The 25127-nt window shown below is 36.2% G+C and overlaps 1 protein-coding gene across 6 annotated transcripts in view; it reads left to right on the forward strand.

Moving 5' to 3' along the window:
• LOC141533470 (dystrobrevin beta) overlaps nucleotides 1–25127 on the forward strand; it is a 633463-nt gene that overhangs the window by 96514 nt on the left and 511822 nt on the right. For all 6 annotated transcript variants that reach the window (XR_012480273.1, XM_074252367.1, XM_074252368.1 and 3 more), the window contains 3 exons: nucleotides 13989–14071; nucleotides 14140–14291; nucleotides 14370–14478. Coding sequence is in view for 5 of the 6 variants with exons in the window: in XM_074252367.1 (XP_074108468.1) it covers nucleotides 13989–14071; nucleotides 14140–14291; nucleotides 14370–14478 (344 nt within the window). In the remaining variant the exon portion in view is untranslated. The remainder of the gene's footprint in view (nucleotides 1–13988; nucleotides 14072–14139; nucleotides 14292–14369; nucleotides 14479–25127) is intronic.

Genomic DNA, 25127 nt, shown 5'->3' on the forward strand with positions numbered 1-25127 from the left:
ATGGAAGTAGATTTCACAAACAGCTAATTTTAATCATCAACATAAATAATAATAATAATTACATAATTATTTATTTATTTAAGGATTGAGAATAAAGATAAAAGTATAGACAAGTTGATTCAAAAAACGACTGCAAAAGTAAAATTTAATTAAAAACCTACAGACGAATAGGTTATTTTAAGTTTAGGAGAATAAAATAGTATCGAAATTGAAGCTCGTTTAACGGGCTTTAAAATCCAATGTACAAAAATTCGATAAGTTATTTCATTCAAAAGTTATCCGTGAAAGAATCCGCCAAAATATGAATTTTTATGATTTTGAAAATTTTGAAACCCTAATTTTTGAACTACTTGACCGATTGAGCTCATCCTTAAACTTGGCCTTAGTATTCATCTGAAGATTAAGTATGTTGAGTTTGGAAAAGATCCATTATAAATTAGAGACGTTATCGTCCGGATAAGCCGCGTTATATCGTATATACATATATATATATATATATATATATATATATATATATATATATATATATATATATATATATATATTGTAATGTTATTTTAACGACTGGGCGTTCATTTAAAATGAACGTCACTAGCGCCAACGTATTTTTGTTAACTTAAGCCGATATTTCAAGCCCAAATGTCATAGAAAATATAATTTTAAGGATTAAAGATAAATATTTTGTGAGTTAAGTGAGTGTTGTTGTCGAGTAAGGAGGTGCTATAGTTATAGAGTGAATTTAGAGAATTAATGTTACAGTTGAGATTTTGGAACTTTTAAGAGTAGAGTCAGTTTTTAGATTCAAGTTTTAAAAAATATTAAGGTCAAGTCATTTAAGGTTTTATTAAGTTATTTTGAGTTTTGGGTTTCGAATTTTGAGATTTGAGTTTTAAGTTCTGGATTTTCAAGTTTAGGTTTTGAGGTTGCAGAGGACGTGGGTAAGTCAGCGTTACCGTGGAGCGGGACTAAAAGTCACCCGGTTTCGTTTGACGTTAGACATCAGTTTAATCCTTTGAGACTTCTACGTGGAATGCCTAAGTCTGGTTGAGATACCAGCGCTCCGCCATAGAGGGACATGACGAAAGCATATGGGATCAATTTAAGTTTTCGGTTACGTTTTAGCTAGATTTGATAATTTCTAGCGAATAAAAATAATCCACTTTTGATTAATGTTACGTTTACGTTTTGAGTTTTTCGGTTACGATCCCATCCGTAGTCAGTTCCTGGAGAGTATCCACCAAAGGAATATCCGTACTCAGAACCTCAATTGTTTGATTAAAGATTATAATATTTGAGAATTATTTGATTATAAAGATTTTAGTTTGTGAGTGAGTCACGTTTAACAGTCGAGTTTTGGACTTCGTAGAGAACAGTCGTGTTAGAGAGTTGCCGCTAAGCACTTCAGGTGATCGGACGTGCGTACCGTTTCAGTTCCAGGTTAAGGTTTCAGGTTTAAGGTTTTTATTTTGGGCTCCAGATAAAAATATAGAGTTATGAATTTGTTTAAAATAAAATAAAAAGTTACTCAGCATTGACATTGTATGTATCAGGTATGAGATCGCTTTATTCATTGTAATTTGAGCGTTAATAATTGAGTTCTTGGTCTTGAGATATTAGATAGCCGATTTATAGAATACTTTTGTATTATAAATAATTTAGAGTCCCGTTGACAGATTTATTTGAGATTGTTATTCGAGTTGTTAAGATTTATTTATTTATTTAAGATTACTATGCTAAGATTTATTTATTTATTTGTTTAATTTTATAAGAGTAAGAGTCTGTAACATGACTATAGCGTTACCTATTGTTAGCTGTACCGTTCTGATAATTTTGTCGTGAGTTATGATCTAGTTTGTTCTTTAAGATAAAGTTTGATGAGTAAATAAGGATTTTGTTGAGCATAAATTTTTGGTATTGCGAATAAAATCATTGCAATCATGAATCCACTCTTTACTCGAATCGAGCCCTCTCTCCATAAACCAGCACACTGAGCAATCCCGAGGTATCTCGTTGTCTTTCCGGTCTTTGGTTCTTTGGTTTATATTTTGTTAAGTTTTCGATTAAATTTACGTTTATTGGATAGTTTTGATAATCTCTAGCGAATAAAAATTATCTCATTTTATTTAAGTTCAGATTATGGTTACGTTTTTGTTTAAATTTTGGTTTGAGTTTGGCTGGTTAGATAATTCCAATGATTAAAAATTACCTAGCGCCCTATTTTCATCGAGACCAGAGACTGAAAATCGGAAAGATACCGAAGTGTAATTCAGAATTTTATTTAGAATTAAGTCCCCGTACACCTCTCGTGCAAATTTCGATTATAAATTGGTGTCTTACGTCAAGGTCTGAAAGCGCGGAATCTGTTAGATCGACCACCTGTATCGACTTTGAACGATCTGATTATAACATATATATATCAAGATGGATTCTAGAGTGGAGAAGAAAGGTAAAAAGTGTGGGAGAGAAAAGCTAGCACCCGGGCTTATCAGGTGCTAGCTTTTTTCTACCTTTCTTCTTCACTCTGAAATCCATCTTGATCCCTCTGTTTTCTATCCCATCAGTTCCTTAACCTTTTCGTTCTACTTTACCATTTCATTGCATCTTTTTGCCACATGCTCCAGCATTTCCCTCTCTTTCTCACACAACCTGCACTGTCTTTTCTCTTCTTCCATCCAATACCTATTTCCTAGATACTCACTTCCTGTCTTGAGCCTAGCTTTTTCCCTTTTCTCTCCTATTTTCAGTTTCTCTTCCTTCTCCCAATAGACTGGGATCTCTTTCTTATCATACCCTCCATTGAATTTTAAGCCCTTTACCTTCGCCTTTCTTTCCTGCTTCTGTACGTTTTTTTGTACTGTCGTTTTCCCTGAGCTCATACCATCATTTTCTCTCTTCCCTCTACTCCAGCTCGATTCCTGTCAAAGACCATCCGCATCTATTGAAGTATCTTTCTTTCTCTCTTCATCTCCTGCTCCCCATTCCTCCTCCGTTCTCCCTCTTTCTCTCACACATCTTCTCAACAGTTTTCTTTCTAATTCTATTTTCACATTCTCTTCAAATTTAAACGCTCTTGCTCCGGCCCTCACTCTCATCTTATCCAAGTCCAACTCTTCCTTCACTATATAACCTGGCACTGCTCTACTGAGACCCATTACCCATCTGCCGTACTACTCCTGCAGACTTTTCGGCTCCTTTCTCTCCGCCCATCCCCAAATTTCTGCCCCGTACAATGCTACAGTAGCCACTATACTCTCGAAGAGCAATTTTATAAATTTCATTTTCCCTCCAAATCTTATTCCTAACGTGAAACCAAGATAGCATAACTCTTTTACTTCCTCCACCTCTTTCCCTCCCTACTGCCAATCTCTATTCTTTTGTCTGCCTCTTCTTCCTCCCTTACTAAACCTCATCATTTCTGTCTTCTCCACGTTCACCTCCAGTTTTCTATTTCGGAAATATCTTTTACACGCCTTCATTAATTCCTTTATTTCTTTCTTATTGTCCGACACCAATGCTATGTCATCTGCGTAAGACAACGACAAAATTTTCCTTTCTCCCACCACTAACCCACCTGCCTGTCTTCTTTTGCAGAACTCCTTCAAGTCTGCTATATAAATGTTGAGCAGTATAGGGCCGAGAGGACATCCTTGACTTACTCTTTTTTCCGTCTAGAAAGATTCCGACAGTTTCCCTCCTACTCTTACTCTGCATCTCATTTCCTCATATATTCTTGTCACCCCCTCAATCAACCCGTTTTCTATTCCCATTCTTTCAATTACTTTCATTAGAATCCTCCTGTCAAAATTGTCCAATGCTCCCTTCAGGTCCAGAAATAAAATAAATGCTTTCCCGCCTTTTTCCTTCATAGTCTTTTCTATCACCTTTTTCAGGATGTAAACGTTGTCCAACATGCTCTCTTCTTGCTGAACCCTGCCTGATTATTTTCCCATCCTTCCTTTTCCTCTACTGATTTCATAATCCTTTTATTTAAGATTGATACGTACAGTCTGTAAGCAGTGCAGGTTAACGTTACTCCCCTGTAGTTTTTCATATTGCAGTAAGCTTGGGTGAAATGTCCAGACATGTCAAAACAAATGCTGCTTCGATTACTACTCTGAGCTCAGATTTGGAAAAGTTGAAAATAGATCGAGAAGCTGAGATGAGTATTGTAAAAGAAAAACTTACAAATCTTAGTGATTTAATGTCATGAGAAAATAAATCTGTTCAACCTACGCTGAAAGATACCTCTGAACTGGTGATCTCCGGAATTCCTGATTCAGTTCAAAAAAGTTTATCACCCGCCGACATTGCGACTGCTGTCTTAGATAGTCTAGAACTTCCTCAATTGGTTGGTGATATTTTGAACGCACGTCATCTTCAACTCCGAAGTAAATCAAGCGGTAGCCAGAACAAATCAAATCTCCACTCTTATATTGTTCTTTTGAAATCATCGCAAGTTCGTGATTATGTCATTGACAAAAAACGTAAGATGGGCAATTTATTTGCAAGAGCAGCCTTTCCAAATTATGTTGAGGAAACTTCTAGTGGTGCTATTTACGATAATGAATTCTTGCTGCCAGAAACTTATCGACTATTACAGCGAGCTAAAGAGAAAGCCAAAAATAAAAGGTTCAAGTTTGCATGGGCTAGAAATGGGCAAATTTTTGTCAAAAAAGACGAAAATTCCGAAAAACTTACGATAACTTCTGACTCTGATCTACTTAAAATCGACTGACAAATTTAAAATTCAATTCATAAAAACAGCTCATTACAGGAAAGTTCTTCACCTCTCAATGTACTTAGCCTAAATATAAACAGTTTTTTGGGTCATACTGCTCAATTATTGGATCTCGTAAGTCTAAAAAAACCAGACATCATAATCCTTGTTGAAACCTGGTTAAAACCTTCACTGGATAATAGTATTTGTTCATTGGATAATTATACTATTATACGCCGAAATCGAGTATTAAAACACCCAGATACTGATTGTTATATAAAAGGAGGAGGAGTTGCTTGTCTAGTACACAAATCACTAAAGGTCAAAGTTTTATATATCTCAACATCAGATTACCTAAACCAACCAGAATTCTTGATAGTTAATGTTACCTCAATCACTGGATCACAACTATTATTGTCGTGTATATATCGCAGACCAAAAGGACTCTTTCTCACTGAGCTTTTTGATATCTTTTATAAATTAGCACCGAATTTCAACGATATCATTATAGCTGGAGATTTAAATTGTAACTTGTTAGAATATACTTACACTGCAAATCATCTGAGAGACTTTATAACTGAGGCATCGTTATATTGTGTACCCTACGGAGCTACATTCCATAAAAATAATTGTGATTCCTGGCTAGATGTAATTTTGCTCGATAGTGCTTCTGAACTAGTTTCCTATGTGAAATCTGATTCTCCATATATTGATGGTCATGATTACTTGTTCTGTTAATATGACCTGAATAACCTAAAGCCTGCACCAAAGATTATAACTTATAGAAACCTAAGATCATGTGATCATCAAGCCCTATCGACCTCATTAATGAATTCTTTAAAAGTTGAAAATTCTGTGCTTGAAAATTATGATCCAAATAATTTACTGTCTATTTTTAAAACTGAAGTTCTGTCATCTTTAGATTTGCATGCGCCCTTACTTACAAGGAAGGTCTCTCGACGTAGTAATCCTTGGTTTACTAGAGAGCTAAAGGCTAAGTGTAAAGAACGTGATGAAATCTACAAACGAGCGAAACGTAATCAAGATCATACCCTACTCGCTCTCTTCAAGTTGAAGAGAAAAGAATTGAAATCTGAGGTAAATTATTTGCGTGAAGAATTCTTAAAGGCTGCTCTTTCCAATCTGCCGTATGGTTCAACTGTCTGGAGTAAACTGAAACATCTTGGACTCATCAAATCAAACGCGTCGTCACCCTTGAACTTCTTTGATGCGCTTGAGCTTAATGAATATTATGCTGAAAACGTCAGAAAACATTTACCTTGTTGCATTGATTTTGTGAACTCTTTGGCTGTGAATTATACCAGACAAGTCGACTGTCTGTTTAATTGGTCCAAAATTGATATTGTTGATATCACTAAGGCTCTTCATCTTACCTTACCGAAATCCAAAGGGAAAAGTCCGGACGGCTTGGAACTGAGATGGTTAAAAGATCATTTTTCGCAAATTTTGCTTTTTCTCGTGGCACTGTTTAATAGATCTCTCGATACTGCCATCTTTCCTGACATTTGGAAAACAGTATTTATAATACCTCTAAACAAAGTTACTCCACCCAGATCTCCATCTGATACCCGGCCAATTGCTAATATATCTCATCTCGCAAAAGTATTTGAGAGAATAATTGCAAATCAAGTAGTCACGTATCTGGAAGGCAATAACCTGTTTGATCCTTTCCAATCTGGATTTCGCAAACATCATAGTACGCAAACGGCTCTATTGAAGCTTACTGATGACATTAGGCAATCAATGGATAAGAATCAACTGACTCTATTAGTTCTGTTCGACCTAAGCAAGGCTTTCGAGTATGTGAATCCAAAATCAATTCTGATTGCTCTTTTTGAACTAGGTTTTTCGATGGAAGTTATAATCTGGTTCTTTTCTTACTTATCGAACAGATCACAATCACTTTTAAGTGACTTAGGAACTCCAATAAAGATTTTGAAAACCTCATCAGGAGTACCCCAAGGCTCTGTTCTCGGTCCAATTTTGTTCCTGGTAGTAATGAATTCTGTGGCAAAACGAATTATTTTCTGCAAACATGGATTGTTTGCGGATGATGAATACATCTACAAACACTTTTTCAGTTATCAGATTCAAGAAATTGTCTTGCAAGTCAGTATTGATGCTCAAGAAATTGCGAACTGGGCAAAAGAACATGGCTTGGAGCTCAATTTATCAAAAATTATGGCTATGATAATGGGTTCGAATGGTAAACTCCGGCAAATTGAAGATCTCGATGTACCGCCTATAGTAGTCAATGGTATTGTGATTTCATATGTCAAGTCAGCAAAATGTTTAGGAGTTAATTTAAATTGTAACCTGTCTTGGAACAACCACGTCTTACAGATAAGTAGGAAAATAAACTCAGCTCTTCACAGTCTAAAAATTCGGAAAAATATCTTCACGGTTGAAATCAGGAAACTACTGGTATCAGCGACCATCTTGCCTCTAATTGACTATTGTTCTGTAGTACTTATTGACTCTACTACGGAAAATAATCTGAAGTTACAGCGAGCAATCAATAGTTCAATTAGGTTTATTTTCAATTTGAAAAAAGGTGAACATATTACTCCGTATTGTCGTGATCTGTGCTGGTTATCTGTCGGATTTCGCAGGTTATATTATATGATCTGCTATCTTTATAAATTACTAGATATTGGTAAACCTGTGTACTTGCGAGATTTATTTATTGAGGAATCTGATGTGAGACGTTCGGAAAGGCTAGCTGCAAAAAAACATACTTCCTTCAAAATGCCTAATTTTACAACTACTTATTTTGTAAATCATTTATTGTAACAACAATTAGGATGTGGGAAGAGTTACCAAGTGATGTTGTGAATGCAAGCAGTTTAGAGGTGTTTAAAAATAAAGCTTTTGACTATTTACTGAACTTAGACAATTAATATAGTGCAATTATACTTTTGGTGGTTGTGTTTATATAATAATGAAATAGACTACTAGATTATAAAACATACTTTATAAAGTGTGGTTAATTTTCTTCTCGAAAATTAAAGTTTTTATGAGTTGAATTTTAGTTTAGAATTAGTTTGAAATTATGAATTAGATTAAATTTATAAAATAAGTATGAAGTTGTTACATTATGTACTTGCTCTAATAACTCTTTGATTATGTGAAAATGTATATTTTACTATTGTACTTGAAATTTTGTCATTTGGCATTTGCCTTGGCGTAATAAAACCAAATCAAATCAATCAATCAATCAATCTTTCTGCCGGGATGTGGTCCCAGCTCCACTCTGACGGCAACCTGTTCTTTGTTACTTCCCATCTCTTTTCTTCTACCCACATTTCCCATAAATCAATCACCTCAAACTCTCTCAGAAATTCCCAAAACTCCTTATCTTTTTTCTTTATCCCGGCCACATTCCAAAAGATCATCCTAATTCCCTCCTTTTCCCCGTTTTTCTCGTGAGACATTATCTTTCCTCCTCGCTGTCGCTTTCTTCTATTTCCACCAGCACTTTTCTCGCTCCGTCTCACCTGTACATCACTCCTTCCACCCACAGTCTTCGAAATCCCACTTTTATAGTTTTCGCTCTTTGGTTTTCCGCTATCCCAGGTGTCTTCTTTACTTGTTTTTGTTCTTTTCACTCCTTTTTCGTTCTATCATTCTCGATAAAGACTTTTTACCTTTCACCCTTGCTTTTCTCTCCATTATCTCCTTTTTATAATGGAACTTTTTCATCTTGACCCATACTATTTTTCTGATAGTCTCTGTCTGACTTGTCTCCTCTTCCCCTTCCCCTTCCATGATTTCTTCCATATTCTCCAATCCCATCTTCTCTCGGAAAAAATCAGCTATCTCCTTTTTTTTACCCTATCTTTATTATTCAACCTAAAAATCACAAGATTGTTTCTCCTTTCTATCTGTTCTCTGCTTTCTTTCCACTCTTCAGTTTCTGTGATCCAGTCCTCTTCCACTCTCCTCTTTGCGCCCAATGACAACGAGCTAATTTCTTTATTCCCTTCGGCCTTCAACTTCTCTATCATCTTCTCTAATTCTCCTTCCACCTTTTCAACTTCCTTCTCCATCTTTTTTTCACTCTTCTCAATCTTTATCTCTATTTCCTTCCATTTAACATTACTGGCTGAATGCTTTGCCTATCACTCTGCGTCGATTCTCTCCAGTTTTCTTTCCAACTCCGTATTCTTCTTCTCTATCTTCTTGAACTACTTTTTCAGTTCCTAAAATTGCTTTTTCCGATCCTCTTTCTTTTCATCTAACCTTTTCATTACTCTACTGAATTCTTGGCTTATCATCGCCTCCATCTCTTCTCTTCTTATTTCCTTTCATAGCTGTGAGTCTCACTTTATGATCCCTCCAATCACTCAAGCGACCTCCCTTTCACTTTCCATCTTTTTTAATCCATTTTCTAATATCTCCTAGGTCCCCTGTGCTGTTGGCCTTATGTAATTTCCATGTCTCAGCCGTTGTTCTCCTCTCTCATCCCCTCGTTGCCTCACTCATTTCTTTCTCCTCTACTTCCTAATTCTCTTCTGTATCCTATTTCGTCTTGTTCGCCTCCTCTTCTGCCTCTTTCTCTATATTTTCTTTCTCTAAGATCTTATTTTCTACTCCCACCCTCATTTCCCCTTCCTTTGCACTCCTTCCCCCCTTCCCAGCGCCATCTTTCTTAGCATCAGTCACCATTGGCTCCACTCTTGCCCACAACTCCTGAAACTCAGCCCGTGTCTCCCTCTGTGACTGTCCGGTCAAACCTGTCACCTCAACACCCTCCTTTACTGACTTCCTTTCCATTTGAGTCACGTATTTATTACGCGCTCCTCATTCCCGTTCTCACCTGTCCGGCCACTCAGCCTAACCTCACTTTTCGTCCTGATATGTCCTCGCCCTAAAATTCACCCTTCTTTTGTATCTCCCCTACCTTCTTTTATCTGGCCCTTAATCTCCCTTTTTAACCCCTCTTCCTAACCACTGTCAAACTTCAAACCCTAACTACAACCTTTCAAAATTCACTCAGAATTTAGGTACTTTCCTATTTACCATCCGCACTTGCTCACGCTCGATCCGAAAGTCTCGATTGATTCAAATACGATTTGTGAAATAATATAAAATTAAGTGATAAAAACAAAAGCCATTAACCAGTGGCCAAACTAGCAAGCAGGTGCCATAAAAATTTGTTGAAAATATATCGAATGGTTTGAAACTATGTAATATTCTTAACTTCAATGAGTACTATGCAAATGCGTGCATAAAGAAAGCACTGATTGTACACCAATTCGACAGTAATTCAACATGTAGTAAATAATAGCATAAACCCGATGAAAAAATTTTTTGTCTAATTATATATGATTATATATGATCATATATCAGACACAGTATCCAGAACTGGACCAGAGCATAAAGTAAATTCTACAGGGTCGTGAGAGATTGCCAGGGAAAAGACAAAAATCATCAAAGAAATTCATTTTACCAACCCCATTACAATAATAATCCCCTTACAATTAACTAACATTTAATGCTAAGTCCTATTCCCGTCTATAAGACAGTTTCCTATTATAGTAGCTAATCCTGACGATACCCTCTTATGGAGCGACCATACCGCGGTTTCTAGTGGTAATTATTTTTCTCCATTTTCCAATCTTCCATATTTTTCCACAGTTTTCCATGTTTTCCATTGTTTTTCACAGTTTTCCACACGTACCCACAATATAATTATTATCATTCAAACACACTAATTAATATTTTCATACTTTTACAAATTAAATTTTTCTAAAATTATTGACTTTTATTTTTCAAATTAAATCTGATTAACAAATTTTCTAAATCCAAATTAAATTACAATAAACAAATTTTCCCTTGAATAAATTTTCTATTCACTCCTAATCCAAATTCCTAACGAGATTAATTCCCTCCATTAAAATTCTTGACTAATTTACTGCCGTGTTCTTAATAATACAACAATAAATATTTAATACCAAGAGGTCTTCGTATCTTGTATTAATAGATTAAAATTTGGCGATAGAGGTCTTAATAATCTGCCCACAAAATATTCGTTACGTCCTAGTATTTTACAAATTTATTTTACTTTTGCAAATTTTATTTTCACCAAATTTTCTAATTTGATTTCACCTAATTATTTTAATTAAAGTTGATTCAGTTCCATTAATTTCCATTAATAAACCATTACATCAATTGTTCTATCCGAATTTCATTTTGCCAAATTTTCATAAATTAATTTTACTCTAATTGTTTAATCTTGTCCAAATTTTTTAGTCAGAGTTCACGCATTAATCTATTTAATTAACTTACTTAATAATTGCTTATTGATTAAGAACGTCTCAATTGATTTTATTTCATCTTTTTGACCAAATTATTGTATTTGTCTCTGAATAACTGAGTTTATTTTATTCCGACTAAATTACTTTCTTTTACTTTCGTTGTGTTGTGCGAAACTTCGAATTTATTTTATTTTAATTTTGGGCATTGTATTTTACTTTACATCGCCTTGAGATTTCAGTCTCGACCTTGTGTGTCATTTACTCAGCGTTTTAGCTCGAGACAAGATGGCTGACCCTCTCCCAAACTTTTGTCGAATTTTCTCCGAGTGAAATTTACAAGTGATTTATTTTCTACTTTTATCTAAATGATTTTTAACAATTATTCTAATGATTATTTTATAATTCTAATTTTACTTTTGTTTCATTTTACACAATCAAAATTTGTGCCAAACTATTTATGATGATTTTAACTAATTTTTACTTTTGATGATTTTACTAAAATACTTTACTGAATTTATTTTAATGATTTTAATTGACACAAAATTAACTGATCTCACTTAAACTCAATTTCCAAAGATCAATTTTTCACGTGGCACCAAAATCATGAATTAACAAACTGAAATAATTTCAAGTAAAATTAATCCATATTCTGCCTACAATGTTCAATAAATAACCAGAAATAATTCCTGGTATTATTAATTAAATATTTGGTAATTCATTTTTGACTTGTTCTTCCATTTATTCTTAATTTCAACCTGACTTTTATTCGGACTTTATTCTAATTAGTTTACCAAATTTGTTTTTAAGCATTTTATTATATTGAGTTCTCAAGTATTCGGTTAAATTAATTCTTAAACTTGGTTAAATTAATTACTTAAATTTTGGTTAAACTTTGGTTGAAACCTTTCTTAAATTTTGTTAAATTTAATGATTGTGACCGAACGCGAAATGGCGATGACCTTCAGCCGACATAAGGCCTGACTGACGCCGCTTTACCGAGGAATTATTTAGACGTGATAATTGTACCTGGAGTGTCCTTCGAATTTTTAATCGAAATCTCTCGACGCTGCGACTCCTGGATTTTCCGTCTCCTTATAAAATTTCTCCTCGGTGAGGTGTTACTTTGGCGGCTAAGTCCTTGATCACCACGTCGTGTCACGTTCTCCTTAGATAATAATTTTTCCTAGAACAGCAAATTGGCATTCGAATATATTGCGAATTAGACAAACTTAAGCGAGCTGATTTATAGGCCTAGCATGCATTAAATTTATCAAGTTTTATCGCCTCGTTCCACTAAAGCGAGCGAATAAAAAATAATTACCTGATTGGAACTTTTCGCGATGCGTTTCGTTTGATTATTCGATCACAATAAGTTTTACCAAAATTTCTTGGTGCGTTTCTTTCTTCCTCTGCTCTCCCCACTCTCACTACACCGACACCTCCACCTTGGGGACTCCCTTACTAGTCGCAAACTATGCCTACAAGAGTTTAAAATCCCAGCTGGTAAAAGGACTTTTAATGGGTAACGATCACTCCGATACAACATAATTAGATTCGATCATACCTGGTTATTAGCACCCCATATATAATCATATGCAAGTCTATATATGGTCAGATCTGATTATATATAAGTCTATATATAATTAGATATGATCATAACTGGCTATTATAACTTCATATATAATTATGTAAAAGTCCATTTACGATCAGATATAATTACCCGTGACAAAATATCCTGATCAGAACTGATATGGCCATATCAAGATGTAGACAAACCTGAAGAACAAATAAAATTTATCATTTCTGATTTTATTTTGTTGTTTAGAAAATATGAATGGCACTAAAGCGTAGTTGACAGAAAATTAATTTTAGTTGTTTGAACAACTTTATTCAAAAACAGATACACTCTGTTATTTAGTACAATAATCTTACCCTTTTTGGAACTTGACACTTCAAAGTCAAGTATCTAGAAAAGGAACAATTCCGCGGCCATGCTCCATCTATCGAAGACTTTTAATACAAGTTTCGACAATGCGGAGCATGTAATTGCTCCATGGTGATTTTTTTGTAAATAATATTTCGTCCGACTAATAAATTAATTATTAAAATTTTTTTTTAAATTTGCAAACAATTTTCATAACACATGAATAAATCACTGAAAATTACATTTCATGATGAATATGTCAATCATAAACGAAAGATTTTTTCATTTGGCGTAATATTGCATGAAAAATAAAAATACTATTAATTTCATATTTTATTCAAAAAATAAAAAAAAAAACTATTCACTTTTTAAAATTTTAAACCGGATAAAATAGAAACCGATTGGTTCTACGACAACAGTAATTTTTTTTTAATTTCTTAAAAAAGTTGAGTGATTCGAAAAATATATAAAATTGGTTTACTTTTACTTAACCGTTTAATTTTCTGGAGCCGCAAAGAATCTCGGTGTGAGCTGTTAGGGGAGAAAGCCAATCATAGTTCGTTATTTGTCAAAATTGAAAAAAATTCGAGATGACCAAATTTATCACATTTACTCGTAGTCAACGTGGTGACAAGAATGGTGGAATATTATTTTTTGTTGTTTTTATGATTATTATTATTTTCAGTACTTCCACTATAATTTTCGAGACTTTCATTTTATAAAGTTATCGTCGATCAGTTCTACAGCTTGGACAAAATTGGGTATAGTAGGGGTAAAGAGTGAACTGCCCCTGGTCTCAATGAATTTTCTTAAATTTGTTGTTCATTTCTTTCTTTTTCTGCTTCTCCCTACAGCACTCTGTGATCTGCTGATAGCTAACTAGGTGCAGATAAGGGACCTTCAATGGGTAACGATCACTTCGTTACATTATATGATCATTATTATAGTGATATTACCTTAAGTACAGTATTTTTCCTTAATTCGGATAAACCAGGGATACCTTTTTACTATCTTTTATTCTTTAAGTGATTTTTTTTAATCTATATATTTTATTTTTCTTATACAGGGAAGCCAATAAAATTACAGTGTTCTCAGTAAAAGTTGCGTTGTCAATCCTGTGTGCAGGAAAACTTATTGATAAGTTTCGTTGTAAGCTATATTTATTATCTTGATAAGTAATATAACTTGACTAATTGAAAAAGGTTTAATTTTTTCAGATATTTACTCCCAAATATCGGACAATAATGGCCATATGATTCATTGGAAGTTTTCGGAATTCTTGAAAGAAATATTATCCCTTCCCGCTGCAGTATATGAAACACCATCTTTTCCATACTCAGAAGATTTAAGTAACTCAATTATACCATCAGTAAATAAATTGACCGTTTCGATGAAAGCAAGGGTTTATATTATATTATTTTTATAACACAAATTTGTTTAATTCTAGGATTCAAAAGTAACAGTTAACAATTTTCTCGATATATTCATGTCAGATTCCGGGCCACATTGTTTGATTTGGTTACCATTATATCATAGAATTGCTAGCGTTGAATCAGGTATGGAAAATTATTTTTCAACTTTTGCAGTTTCAATGTCTGAAGAATCCAACTATCATTTAAGATTTAATTAAGTAAAAAATAATGGTCTACTTTAATTGAAACACAGTAACACAACTTCAACTAAATAAATTTCTTGGAGTAGTCATATCTCTGTAATATTTTGAACGATTCTTGCTATTTTAATTCTAATTCTTACAATTGAGTACCAATTAGATCAAAACCAATTGAGATTCATTGACATTACTAATTTTATGTACAAATAAATTATATGATAAAGTTTTTTGCTTATGTGCCATTCAAAAGTAATAAGAGGTTTGAATACACATACACACACATACATACAGCCGCATGGACACCATCCCGGGAATTGTCAGCCTGGGTGAAAAAATTTATATATAATTGCATATGGGGTATTCCATACCAAGTCGACCACTTTTGAACCAGACCCCTTTAGATTTTGCTGAAACTTTTCTATTCTTTTTTACCCTTTGAAAAACATTTTTGAAAATTTTTCCAAAATTTTTTGTCCAACCACAAAAAAGTTATGAATTTTTCCAAAAAATTGCTTTTCTATTTTCAAATAGCCATAACTTTTTTAGAAATTGACTTTTGGATACCTTTTTTTTTTAATTTTCGTTTTTGAATGAACTTTTCGAAAAAAATTAAACATGATCAATTAAATAAAGTAATCGGTTTTTTTGAGTAAGATCGTCATTTTTTCGAAGTTCGCCTTGTTTTTTCTCACAAAAAACTTTAATTAATTTGACAACTATCCCCGCTAATCCCGGAGTGGGCCGATCGTTTTGTATTTATTTACAAAAAAATTGTCAAATTTTCAAAAATGGAAAAAAATTTTTTTTCCTTAAACTTTATTTCTATCATAAAATAAATATAATTTAACGATTTTGTGATATAATATTCTCAATTTGTAGACTAAGTTTAAGAATATAATGAGTAAATTTGATGATTAATACAGTTAATATCCAATAATTTCACAAAAACAATACAAAAAATCTTTTATTAATTTTCTCTCAGGCGTTTCAATATTTTACAAATTCTGTGTTCATTAGAGGTTGAAAATTTTTTAACATACAAACAACCAATTCTGTCCGGAATTATACAATGTAGTTGTTGAGTTCCTACAATTGATTTCGTTTTCAACAATCTATCATTTAAATCAATTAATGCTGTATTAAAATCTTCTTCTGGAGAAAGCTTAACTATGATATTTGGTAAGTTATTCGGATTAGAAGCCCATTCAAAAAATTCTATCGTCGTTGTTATTTGTTTATCAACTGCAAGTTGGAGACTTGCTCTTGCTGCGTGTCGTTTGATGATGCCACCAATTCCATCACATCAAACTTTGCCATGGGTAGTTGCAGAAAAATGCCTCTCAGCAAAAATATCAAAATCATCTTCATGATAATATAAATTTACAAATTTTTCAAGTTTATGAACTGTTTAGGAGCCCCATCCGAAAAATAATAAATCTTGTTACAACGTTCAGGAAGACTTTTTACATAATCAGTTATTAATTTGATGAAAACATGAACAGCAACGGCATCGTGATTATTACAATCTGAGATAATTACTAAACTTTTGTGTTCAAGTTCATCATTTACTTTGAAATAAATAACCACTGGAAAAACTGTTGTCTAGTTATTATTTCAGTTATAATTCTCTGCAGAATCACAAATAATGACAACTTCATTTGGTTTCATTTTTTCTATCAATGTTTTCAAAAATTTCGCTTGTTCTTTAGCCATAAATAAGTGATGTAAAATAAATTTTAGTTCATCTGCAAAAGTTTTCAACAAATTCTTCTGTAGGCTTGATAAAAGTTTCCAAACTAATTCTCGGTATTAGTTGATGAGCAATTGTCCTCCCTATACAAAAAATATTGAGTAATTCAGTTTTCAGATGTACCAGAAACATCAATTCTACGCTATACCTACCTAATTTCGATTCAGGTGTTGAAAGTAAACTCTTTTCTTTGACCAACTTTTTTGAATGTCGTATTGTATTCATAGTTTCACAAATACGTCTTTCACTCCATTTTTCAGAGAATAATGTTAAAATTTGTATTTTTAAAGACGGTTATCCGTTTCTTTATCATTGAATTTGCCATACAGCACTTTAATTAAGGAGCGAAAATTATCACCATTATCATCGATCGATCCTTCATCAGCAGCTGAGAGCAAAATTTTTTTTAAGCTGCCACATATCTGATCAATTTTATTACTTAAAAATTGATAATCATACAATTTTTTTGAAGAAATCAGCGATTAATTCAACAGTCGCATGGCATCGTGTTTAACGGGTAATTGAGTTGCACGGCTAATTTGGGATGTCGAGCATGATTGTGAATTTTAGGGTTTCCTATTAAACGACAACGATCCTTAAAAAAACAATGATACATGTAGTTGCTAGGAATGAATTTAAGTAATGTATGAATAATTTTAAAAAATTTACGAAATGATGAGGATAACGGAAGATCCGTGGCAGTTGTGTTACCATCACTGTCAGCACCGTCATTGTTCTTATTATTGTCACTAGAATCATGTTCATGGTCACTTGCATCAATGTTAGGATCATCATTAGTATTTGTTTGTTCCTTTACTCATTTTGAAGCTTTTTTTCGACAAAAACTGCATAACAAATAATTTCCACCTAATCCTAACGTTACTTTCATAATGGCAGTTGCTGGACGTAAACCCATTTTTCTTGAATGTGATTCCAACTTAAATGTTGTACATCGAATTTGTTTATTGATGCCATAATGTCTTCATAAAATTCTTCCAATTAATTTAGATCAATAGAATAAAGTAACTAGCTCTTCAAATACCAGCAAGTCAAAATAGTCTTCATAAACTATAATAATCATTTATTTATTTAGCACATGTAATATCAACAATCTTTTACGAGAGACTTGATCGCAAAAAAGATTATCAGAAATCTATAGGTTATGTTATAAATCGATACACCCTTCGAACAGCACCAACCGCGGTGAAATCGGTCGATCCGTTCAAAAGTTATGAGAGGTTTAACATATATATATATATATATATATATATATATATATATATATATATATATATATATATATATATATATATATATATATATATATGCAGTATGTCAATATATATATATATATATATATATATATATATATATATATATATATATATATATATATATATATATATATATATATATATATATATATATATATATATATATATATATATATATATATATATATATATATATATATATATATATATATTATATATATATATATATTGAGACACTGCAAAATGTCCCGATTTTAGCAGCCTGGCGAACTACCACCCGAAATTTCCGTTACCGACACTAGTTAAATTGATGTGTAGCCCCCGTGACGTCACAAGACGACACGAGGAGGGGAAAATCAGCTACGAGACTCCAAACCTGAGCATTGATCGACACTTCGATCTATCCCCCGGTGTCAACCACCACGTTAGATTATCTTAGTCAACTTACTACTATACCACTATTACCACTATTAGGTGACTACTCACCAAAATCTATAAAACTTACTACTAAAATTCTACTAACAGTTTAACATTAATTATCAGAAATATTTCATATTACTTCTATTAATTTTTTTATTCTGCATTAGGTGATGATTCATCACGTTTATTACTATTCTTTAATTATTTATAACACTAAGTTTAATTACGTAACCGAAATACTATAAGTTTTATGACCCAAATATCGGAAAAAGGGTCTAGAGTAGGGAAGTGGGACTGAGTCGGAGAGAGAGGGCCGATGGCTAGTGCAGGACACCTGTGGAGTAGGGCGCGGAAGAAGGGACAAGGAGGAAAACGACGGCAGTTACCTACTCTTCATTATGCATGTTCGCCTGATACTTCGACGGGCGTATTTTCTCGAGAAATTATTATTTAACGTTGTAAATAATCCGGTTTCTTTATTTAAGTTATTGTTTATGAGTGCAATATTATTATTCTAATTATTAATAATGATAATTTACGATATTGAGAGTATTATTCACTAAAAACTTGTGAAAATATTATTTATCTAATTTAGATTTGATTATAAATATCTAAAACTATTTTTTGTTAGTTAATATCGTTTGTTTAAAACAATTAAGGTTTAATAGTTTAGTTACCAATGTTGAATATCTAGACGGGTTAATAATTAGTTAGTTTGTAACGGGTATTTTTCCGGTTTCCAAAAGGAGTGAATTTTAATCGTTGTTGATTTGGATAACACTTCCTCAAGTCTCTACATTCTCTATATCCCCTAGCTCGAATGAAATCTCGCCGGAGTCCAGGGTTTTTTTTTTTTTTTTTTTTTAGGGATAAACTTATTTTACTTATAAATAAATTTTGAGCCTAATTATGATTGGTACTCTATTTATTTAAGACAACAAACTACAAAAATTGAAACTCAAGTTTATAAAATTTACAAGCGTTATGTCAAACTTTACAATATCGCACATAACCCACACACAACATTTATTTTCCCGTTTTTTTTTTGATTGCCATCTGGTGGCCAAACTCTGTCTACTACCTTTACACAGTAATATTCTTCTTTACCGACGGTCGCGTTTTTAAATCACGGCCCTACCTGCCCCTAATCCCATCCGGATGCTTGAAAAGCAACCCTTCCCGGCCCTACTTACCCCTAGTCCAGTCTGGGTGCTTGGAAAGCAACCCCTCCCGGCCCTACTTACCCCTAGCCCAGTCTGGGTGCTTGGAAAGCAACCCCTCCCGGCCCTACTTACCCCTAGTCCAGTCTGGGTGCTTGGAAAGCAACCCCTCCCGGCCCTACTTACCCCTAGCCCAGTCTGGGTGCTTGGAAAGCAACCCCTCCCGGCCCTACTTACCCCTAGTCCAGTCTGGGTGCTTGGAAAGCAACCCTTCCCGGTGGCCAAATTTCCCCCAATGGATAAGTCAGCACTTACCTGGTTCCTGGTCGGAGACAAGGTAAGAGTTCCTTGGTTTCTTCCTAGTGAATGGTCTTCTACTGGGAAGGTTACAACCACTGGGAAACTTGGTTGGTTTTTCCGTCACTTAAAATCGCTTTTGGCATTTCCCAGACCTTTCTCCAAGAGTGAAAGATCTGGGAAAATTATCGCCATCTATCGCTCTTCGCCAAACTTCAGATTTTTAATTATTTAAATCTGATCAGATATTAAATTCACTCATCAATTTCGTTCGATTACCAAAAATTTCATACAAAAATCATTCCCATACAGAAAGTCATTCGGGACTTAGAAAAAAATAACATTTGTCAAATAATAAATTTCTACCAAAACAATTTCCCATACTAATTCTATCTCTGGGACTTAGTAAAAAAACTTAATTTCGCACTGAAATTAATTAATTAAATAGTTATTCAGATAATTAAAATCTGTTTGAAGATTTTAATTAAATCTTTCTTTCAGGTAAAATTGATTTTTGTTCTTTAAAAGAACAAAAATTATCGCCACGCAGTCTCGCTTATATTAGCTTGCCGGTTTGTACAGCAAGCGAACGAGCGGCGGAATTCTTCGCCACCTCTCGCCGCGGTGGCGTACTCAACCATTCGCGCGCATTTTCAAATAAATCTCAGTCAAGTATTTAAAATTAACTAAACTTTTTCATTAAACAAAGAAATGTAAATGAACCATTATATAAAATAAAAAAAACATCTTTAGTATATTAAATATACTCCGGTATTAATAATGACAAGAACGATAATAATAATAGTAATAATAATAATAGTAATAATAACGATGATAACAATAGTAATAATAACGATAATAACAATAGTAATAATAAATTCCATTGCTCTGCCGTCTCGCTCGCACTCACTTTTTACCATCACACCCCTCCTTCCTCGGAAAGAAAAGTGGTGAACTACGTTTGCCACTTTTCGTCTCGTTCATTCTTCTCTATCCACTGTTGGATCGTCTTTCCCAGCGGCTTGACCCATGGTGTTGGGGTCTTCGCCGTACGGGTGACTCGATAGAGCTTCATGTCCCGGTCGTACGCAGTGAACTGCCGGCGCTTGGTCACATGTTCTTCCCGAACCTCTTCTAGCCGGGTGAGGGTGGCTAGAATCTTCTCCAGGGGTGACTGGACTTTGGCAGGTACCGAAAAGAGTTCTCCGGCTTGTCGTTTGAACTCGGTCGGGTAATCTTCCAGTAACGGCGCGTCGTCGTAGGTCAACCACGCTGCGATGTCGTTAATGGGTATATCCTTCGGTTGGAGACTGTCTGTGGAGATTCCTTCCGTTGTGATCTTCAGCTGGGGACCGCTCTTTGTGAGTGGGCCCGGGTTGGAGGTCTGCTCAGGTGTGACTTTCAGCTGGGGACCGCTCTTTGTGAGTGGGCCCGGGTTGACGATTGTTGAGGCTCCTCTCCATCTTCCAATCCTTCTTTTTCTTTTGACGAAACTTGCTGCCGCTTCGGTGGGGAAGGCTGATTCATTGGTCAGCGTGTGGGATGCTTCGGTGTCGCTAGGCCCTCTGTTGATGGTTGGTTTTGATTCCTTTGGGCCTTAGTTGTCAGACGGGGACCACTGGTGACAGGTGGGCCCGGTCTGGTGGCTTTCCTTATCCCCACGATCATCCCGGCGCTGGCTGGGCGAATCAGGGGCCGTTTGCAGGGTTTCGAGAGACCTGGCTTCGTTCGACTGAACGGTTGTCTGAGCCAGTGTATCCGGGTCCTTACTGGCCGATTTTCTATTACCCGGATGTTGGGTTTCTTCGGCGTGGTGGGTGTGATGGTAGAGGTCGTGGTGTTCTTCAATGGTGTGAGGAGTAGTTGTGGTGGTCGTTTCAACATCTCCTCCATCAGCCATATCTCCTCTTCCATGGTTCGTTCGGGTGTCATCATTGTATTCGCTAAAACAGGCAAAATCACACACACATACAGTCTCGCAAACTTTGCGTATAACATCGAGTTTTCCTTGTCGTAGCCCTGCTTTCGTTTGTATATATATATTTTTAGCTAGATAGCAGACAGAGTTCAGGAAAGAGAAAAAAATCTTTAACATGTGGCGGCGGGTTGCTACCCAGATTCAAGTTCTTTGTACTAAAAAAAAGTTTCTATAGCCCGGTTTATTTCACCGGTTTTCAAAGAGTTTTTGGTTCAATTTTCGGGTTTATTTTAAGGTAAACTTCCGGTTTTTCTCCGTTTCCGTGCCCCCTGTCCGAGACCCTACTCTTAGTTAATAAAGACCACTCAGAATATTCCTTCTTAGACATCAAGAAAGGATTATTTGGTCATCATCGTGGCTTTCTTTTGGCCTGGGCCCGGGTTAGGTAGCGCGGTTCGGGAGGTTCGTCCGGTTCTAGATTCTCCGTATCTAGGGTTTTTGGATATTAGGTTCTCAGGATCAAGGTTTTCATGGTAAGGTTTCAGGTCTTTCAGGTGCGCGATAAACGTTTTCCCTTCTTTGGAGACTTCATAAACCGAGGGCCCTATGATTTTAGTAATTGTATACCCTGTACTAAACTTTTCTGCTAATTTTGCTGCAAAATTGTCGACCGCGGACGATAGATGGTGTTCTCGCTTACATACAAGATCCCCAACGGCCGGTTGCCAAGAACCTCGCTTTTTATCATAGTGTTTGGCTTGCTGGCCATATGCTTTGGCTAGATTTACGTTTACGAGTTCGATAGTCTCGTTCAAGGTTTGTACTGCGCGTGGCACGTCGTAGTGTTCGTGGTTTTCTGGTTCTCGCTGTGATTTTACAGATACAGGTGGTTGGATTTCGCGACCGTAGTTCAAATATGCTGGGGAGAACTCGGTGGAGTCATGCTTCGCGGTATTATAAGCAAACATTAATTCGGGTATGAGTTTGTCCCAGTGTCTCTGATTGGCACCCACGAATTGGGCAATCATTGTTCCGATGACACGATTTGTTCGTTCGACTGGGTTACATTGTGGAGAGTATGGGGGTTCGCACGTGTTTAATGTGGAAAGTTTCCAGTAGCGACGTAAATTCCTTACTAATGAATGGGGTTCCATTGTCAGTGATGATTGTCTCAACCCTTCCAAATCGTAATACTACATGTTCCTTAAAGACCCGAGCGATTGCCGACGCTTTTTGTTGCCGGAGTGGGTGGACTTCGATCCATTTGGTGAACTTGTCTTGGAAGACGACGAGGTACGACATTCCATTCGATGATCGCGGCTTTGGTCCGATTATATCAGCAGAGACGACGGCCCATGGACGAGTGGCTGGAATTGTGCCCATCGGCGCAGATGGTGGTTGTTGCGAGGGTTTATACGCTTGACATTTTATGCATCGTCGTACGTACCCGGTTATTTCTGCTCTCATTCGCGGCCAATAGTAGCTTCGGGATATTCTAGCAATCGTTTTCGCGATGCCGCCATGCCCTGCCGAAGGAGTGTCATGATTCTCTCTCATGATTTTATCAACGCCTGCCGCAGGAATACATAGTTTCCATGTGTCCCCTCGGTCGGTATAGTCCAAGCTGTGATACGCGTGTCGATATAGTAACCCGTCTTTAGGCAATACTCGGCGTATCTCTGCGGATCATTTTCTACACCTCTTTTTATGCGTTCGTACCATGCGTCGCCTAGCTCTAATGATTCTATCACGAGTTGACTCCTAGAATCATCAGTTTCGTCATTGTTACTCGGGTGGCTACGTGATAGCGCGTCTGCCACTTTGTTCCACTTTCCTTTCCGGTATACTACGTCGAAGTCGTATTGTTGTAAGAATAGACTCCATCTTGCTACGCGTCCGCTCGGACTTTCCATTGTTCTAAGCCACTTTAGTGATTGGTGATCCGTAATGACTGTGAACGCATACCCTTCGAGGTATGGTCTCATTTTTGGATCGCCCAGACCACTGCGAGGCATTCTTTCTCGGTCACGGTGTAGTTTTTCTCGGCTTTGTTCAATGATCGGCTCGCGTAGGCAATTACTTTTTCGTCACCGTCCTGTTCCTGTGTCAAGACGGCACCTATTCCTACGTCACTAGCGTCGGTTTGCACGGAGAAGCTTTTGAGAAGTCCGGGGCGGCTAATATCGGCGCGGTTTTCAAGCATTTTTTAGTTCGTCGAACGCGGTTTGCTCTGTCACTTCCCATTTCCATTTCTTTCTTTTCTGGAGCAGAGAGGTGAGTGGTTTGGTCCGGTCAGCACAGTTTGGAATGAATCTCCTATACCAGGAGATCATTCCGAGGAACTGGCGCAATTCTTTCAGGTTTCGCGGTGGTGCAATCTCGGTGATTGCCTTAACCTTTTCTGGGTCTGTCCTGATGCCTTGTCCATCGATGACATGGCCCAAATACACGGTGCTACTTTTTAAGAAGTGGCTTTTTTCTCGGTTTATTTTCAGGTTCGCGGCGTGGAGGCGTTTCATAACCTCTCTCAGTATTTTCATGTGCTGTTCCAGCGTCTCGCTAATGATAATGATATCATCGAGATAAACGACCACGTATGGTTCGAGGTCAGCGCCGATTACTTCATACATCACGCGTTGGAACGTTGCTGGAGCAGAATGTAACCCAAAAGGCATGACGCGGAACTGGAAAAGTCCACGACCAGGGATAGTGAACGCAGTGATTGCTTTGCTGTTCGCTTCCAGTGGTATTTGCCAGTAACCGCTCTTCAAGTCAATCGTACTAATTACTTTTGCTTTTCGCAGTTTGTCCAGTGACGCGTTTACATGGGGAATTGGAAACGCATCTTTCTCGGATACGTCGTTTACTTTTCGGAAATCAACACAGAACCGGTATTTTCTATCTTTTTTTCGAACTAGCACGACAGGAGAATTCCAGGGGCTGTTAGAGGGTTCTATGATCCCATCCTCTAACATTTTGTCGACTTCGGCATTCATGATTTCTTGCATCTTCGGATTTTTCGGAAAGTAACGAGTTTTGATCGGTTCTGTTCCGGGTTTGATCTTAATCCGGTGTTCCGCGCATTTAATCGGTCCATGAATGTCTTGGTCACGTTGGAGAAATTCGTCGATCTCCTTTTGTGCAGTTGTTTCGTCGTATTTCGTTTCTAGTTCATAGCAAGTAAAAGATGGGTGGCATTTAAGAAGTTGGTACCCTAATATGGTGAGATTATCCACTCCTAACAGCATGTCATTCCTGTACGTGGGAATAATGTGAAACGGCAAGGCGAAAATCCGGTTGTCTTCACGGATTTTAACCCACGCAGTGCCCGTAGTGCACACTACATGCTGACCGAGTGTTGATCCCCTCACTGGTACCGAATTGTATTTTTCGTACAAGTTGTTTTGGCGGATGAAATCCCATACTTTTTGCGATATTACCGATGCCGTGGCTCCGGTGTCCATTAATGCGTGAATTGTCACCTGGCCAACCTCTATTTTTGCAAATGGACGCTTGTCCCCTGGTTTTACGTCTTTTGGTTTGAACTGCCCGGTTGTGGTGTTGATTGGTTGGTTGGCTGATTGAATGTCACCGGATTGGGAGCTCCCTGGTGGTCTCTGGCTCGGTTCTGGGAGCTTGAACCGGTCCTCACTTCGTTTCCCTGTCGTGGGCATGGACAATCTCGTGATAATGTATCCATTTTCCCACATCGCATACAGAATTTTACCCATCGATTCGTGCATTCAAATTTCCGGTGCCCCTTTTGACGGCATC

This window comes from Cotesia typhae, unplaced genomic scaffold (assembly GCF_013202065.1).
Source record: "Cotesia typhae breed Kobodo isofemale line unplaced genomic scaffold, CoteBio_Ctyphae contig_9, whole genome shotgun sequence".
Lineage (NCBI taxonomy): Eukaryota > Metazoa > Arthropoda > Insecta > Hymenoptera > Braconidae > Cotesia > Cotesia typhae.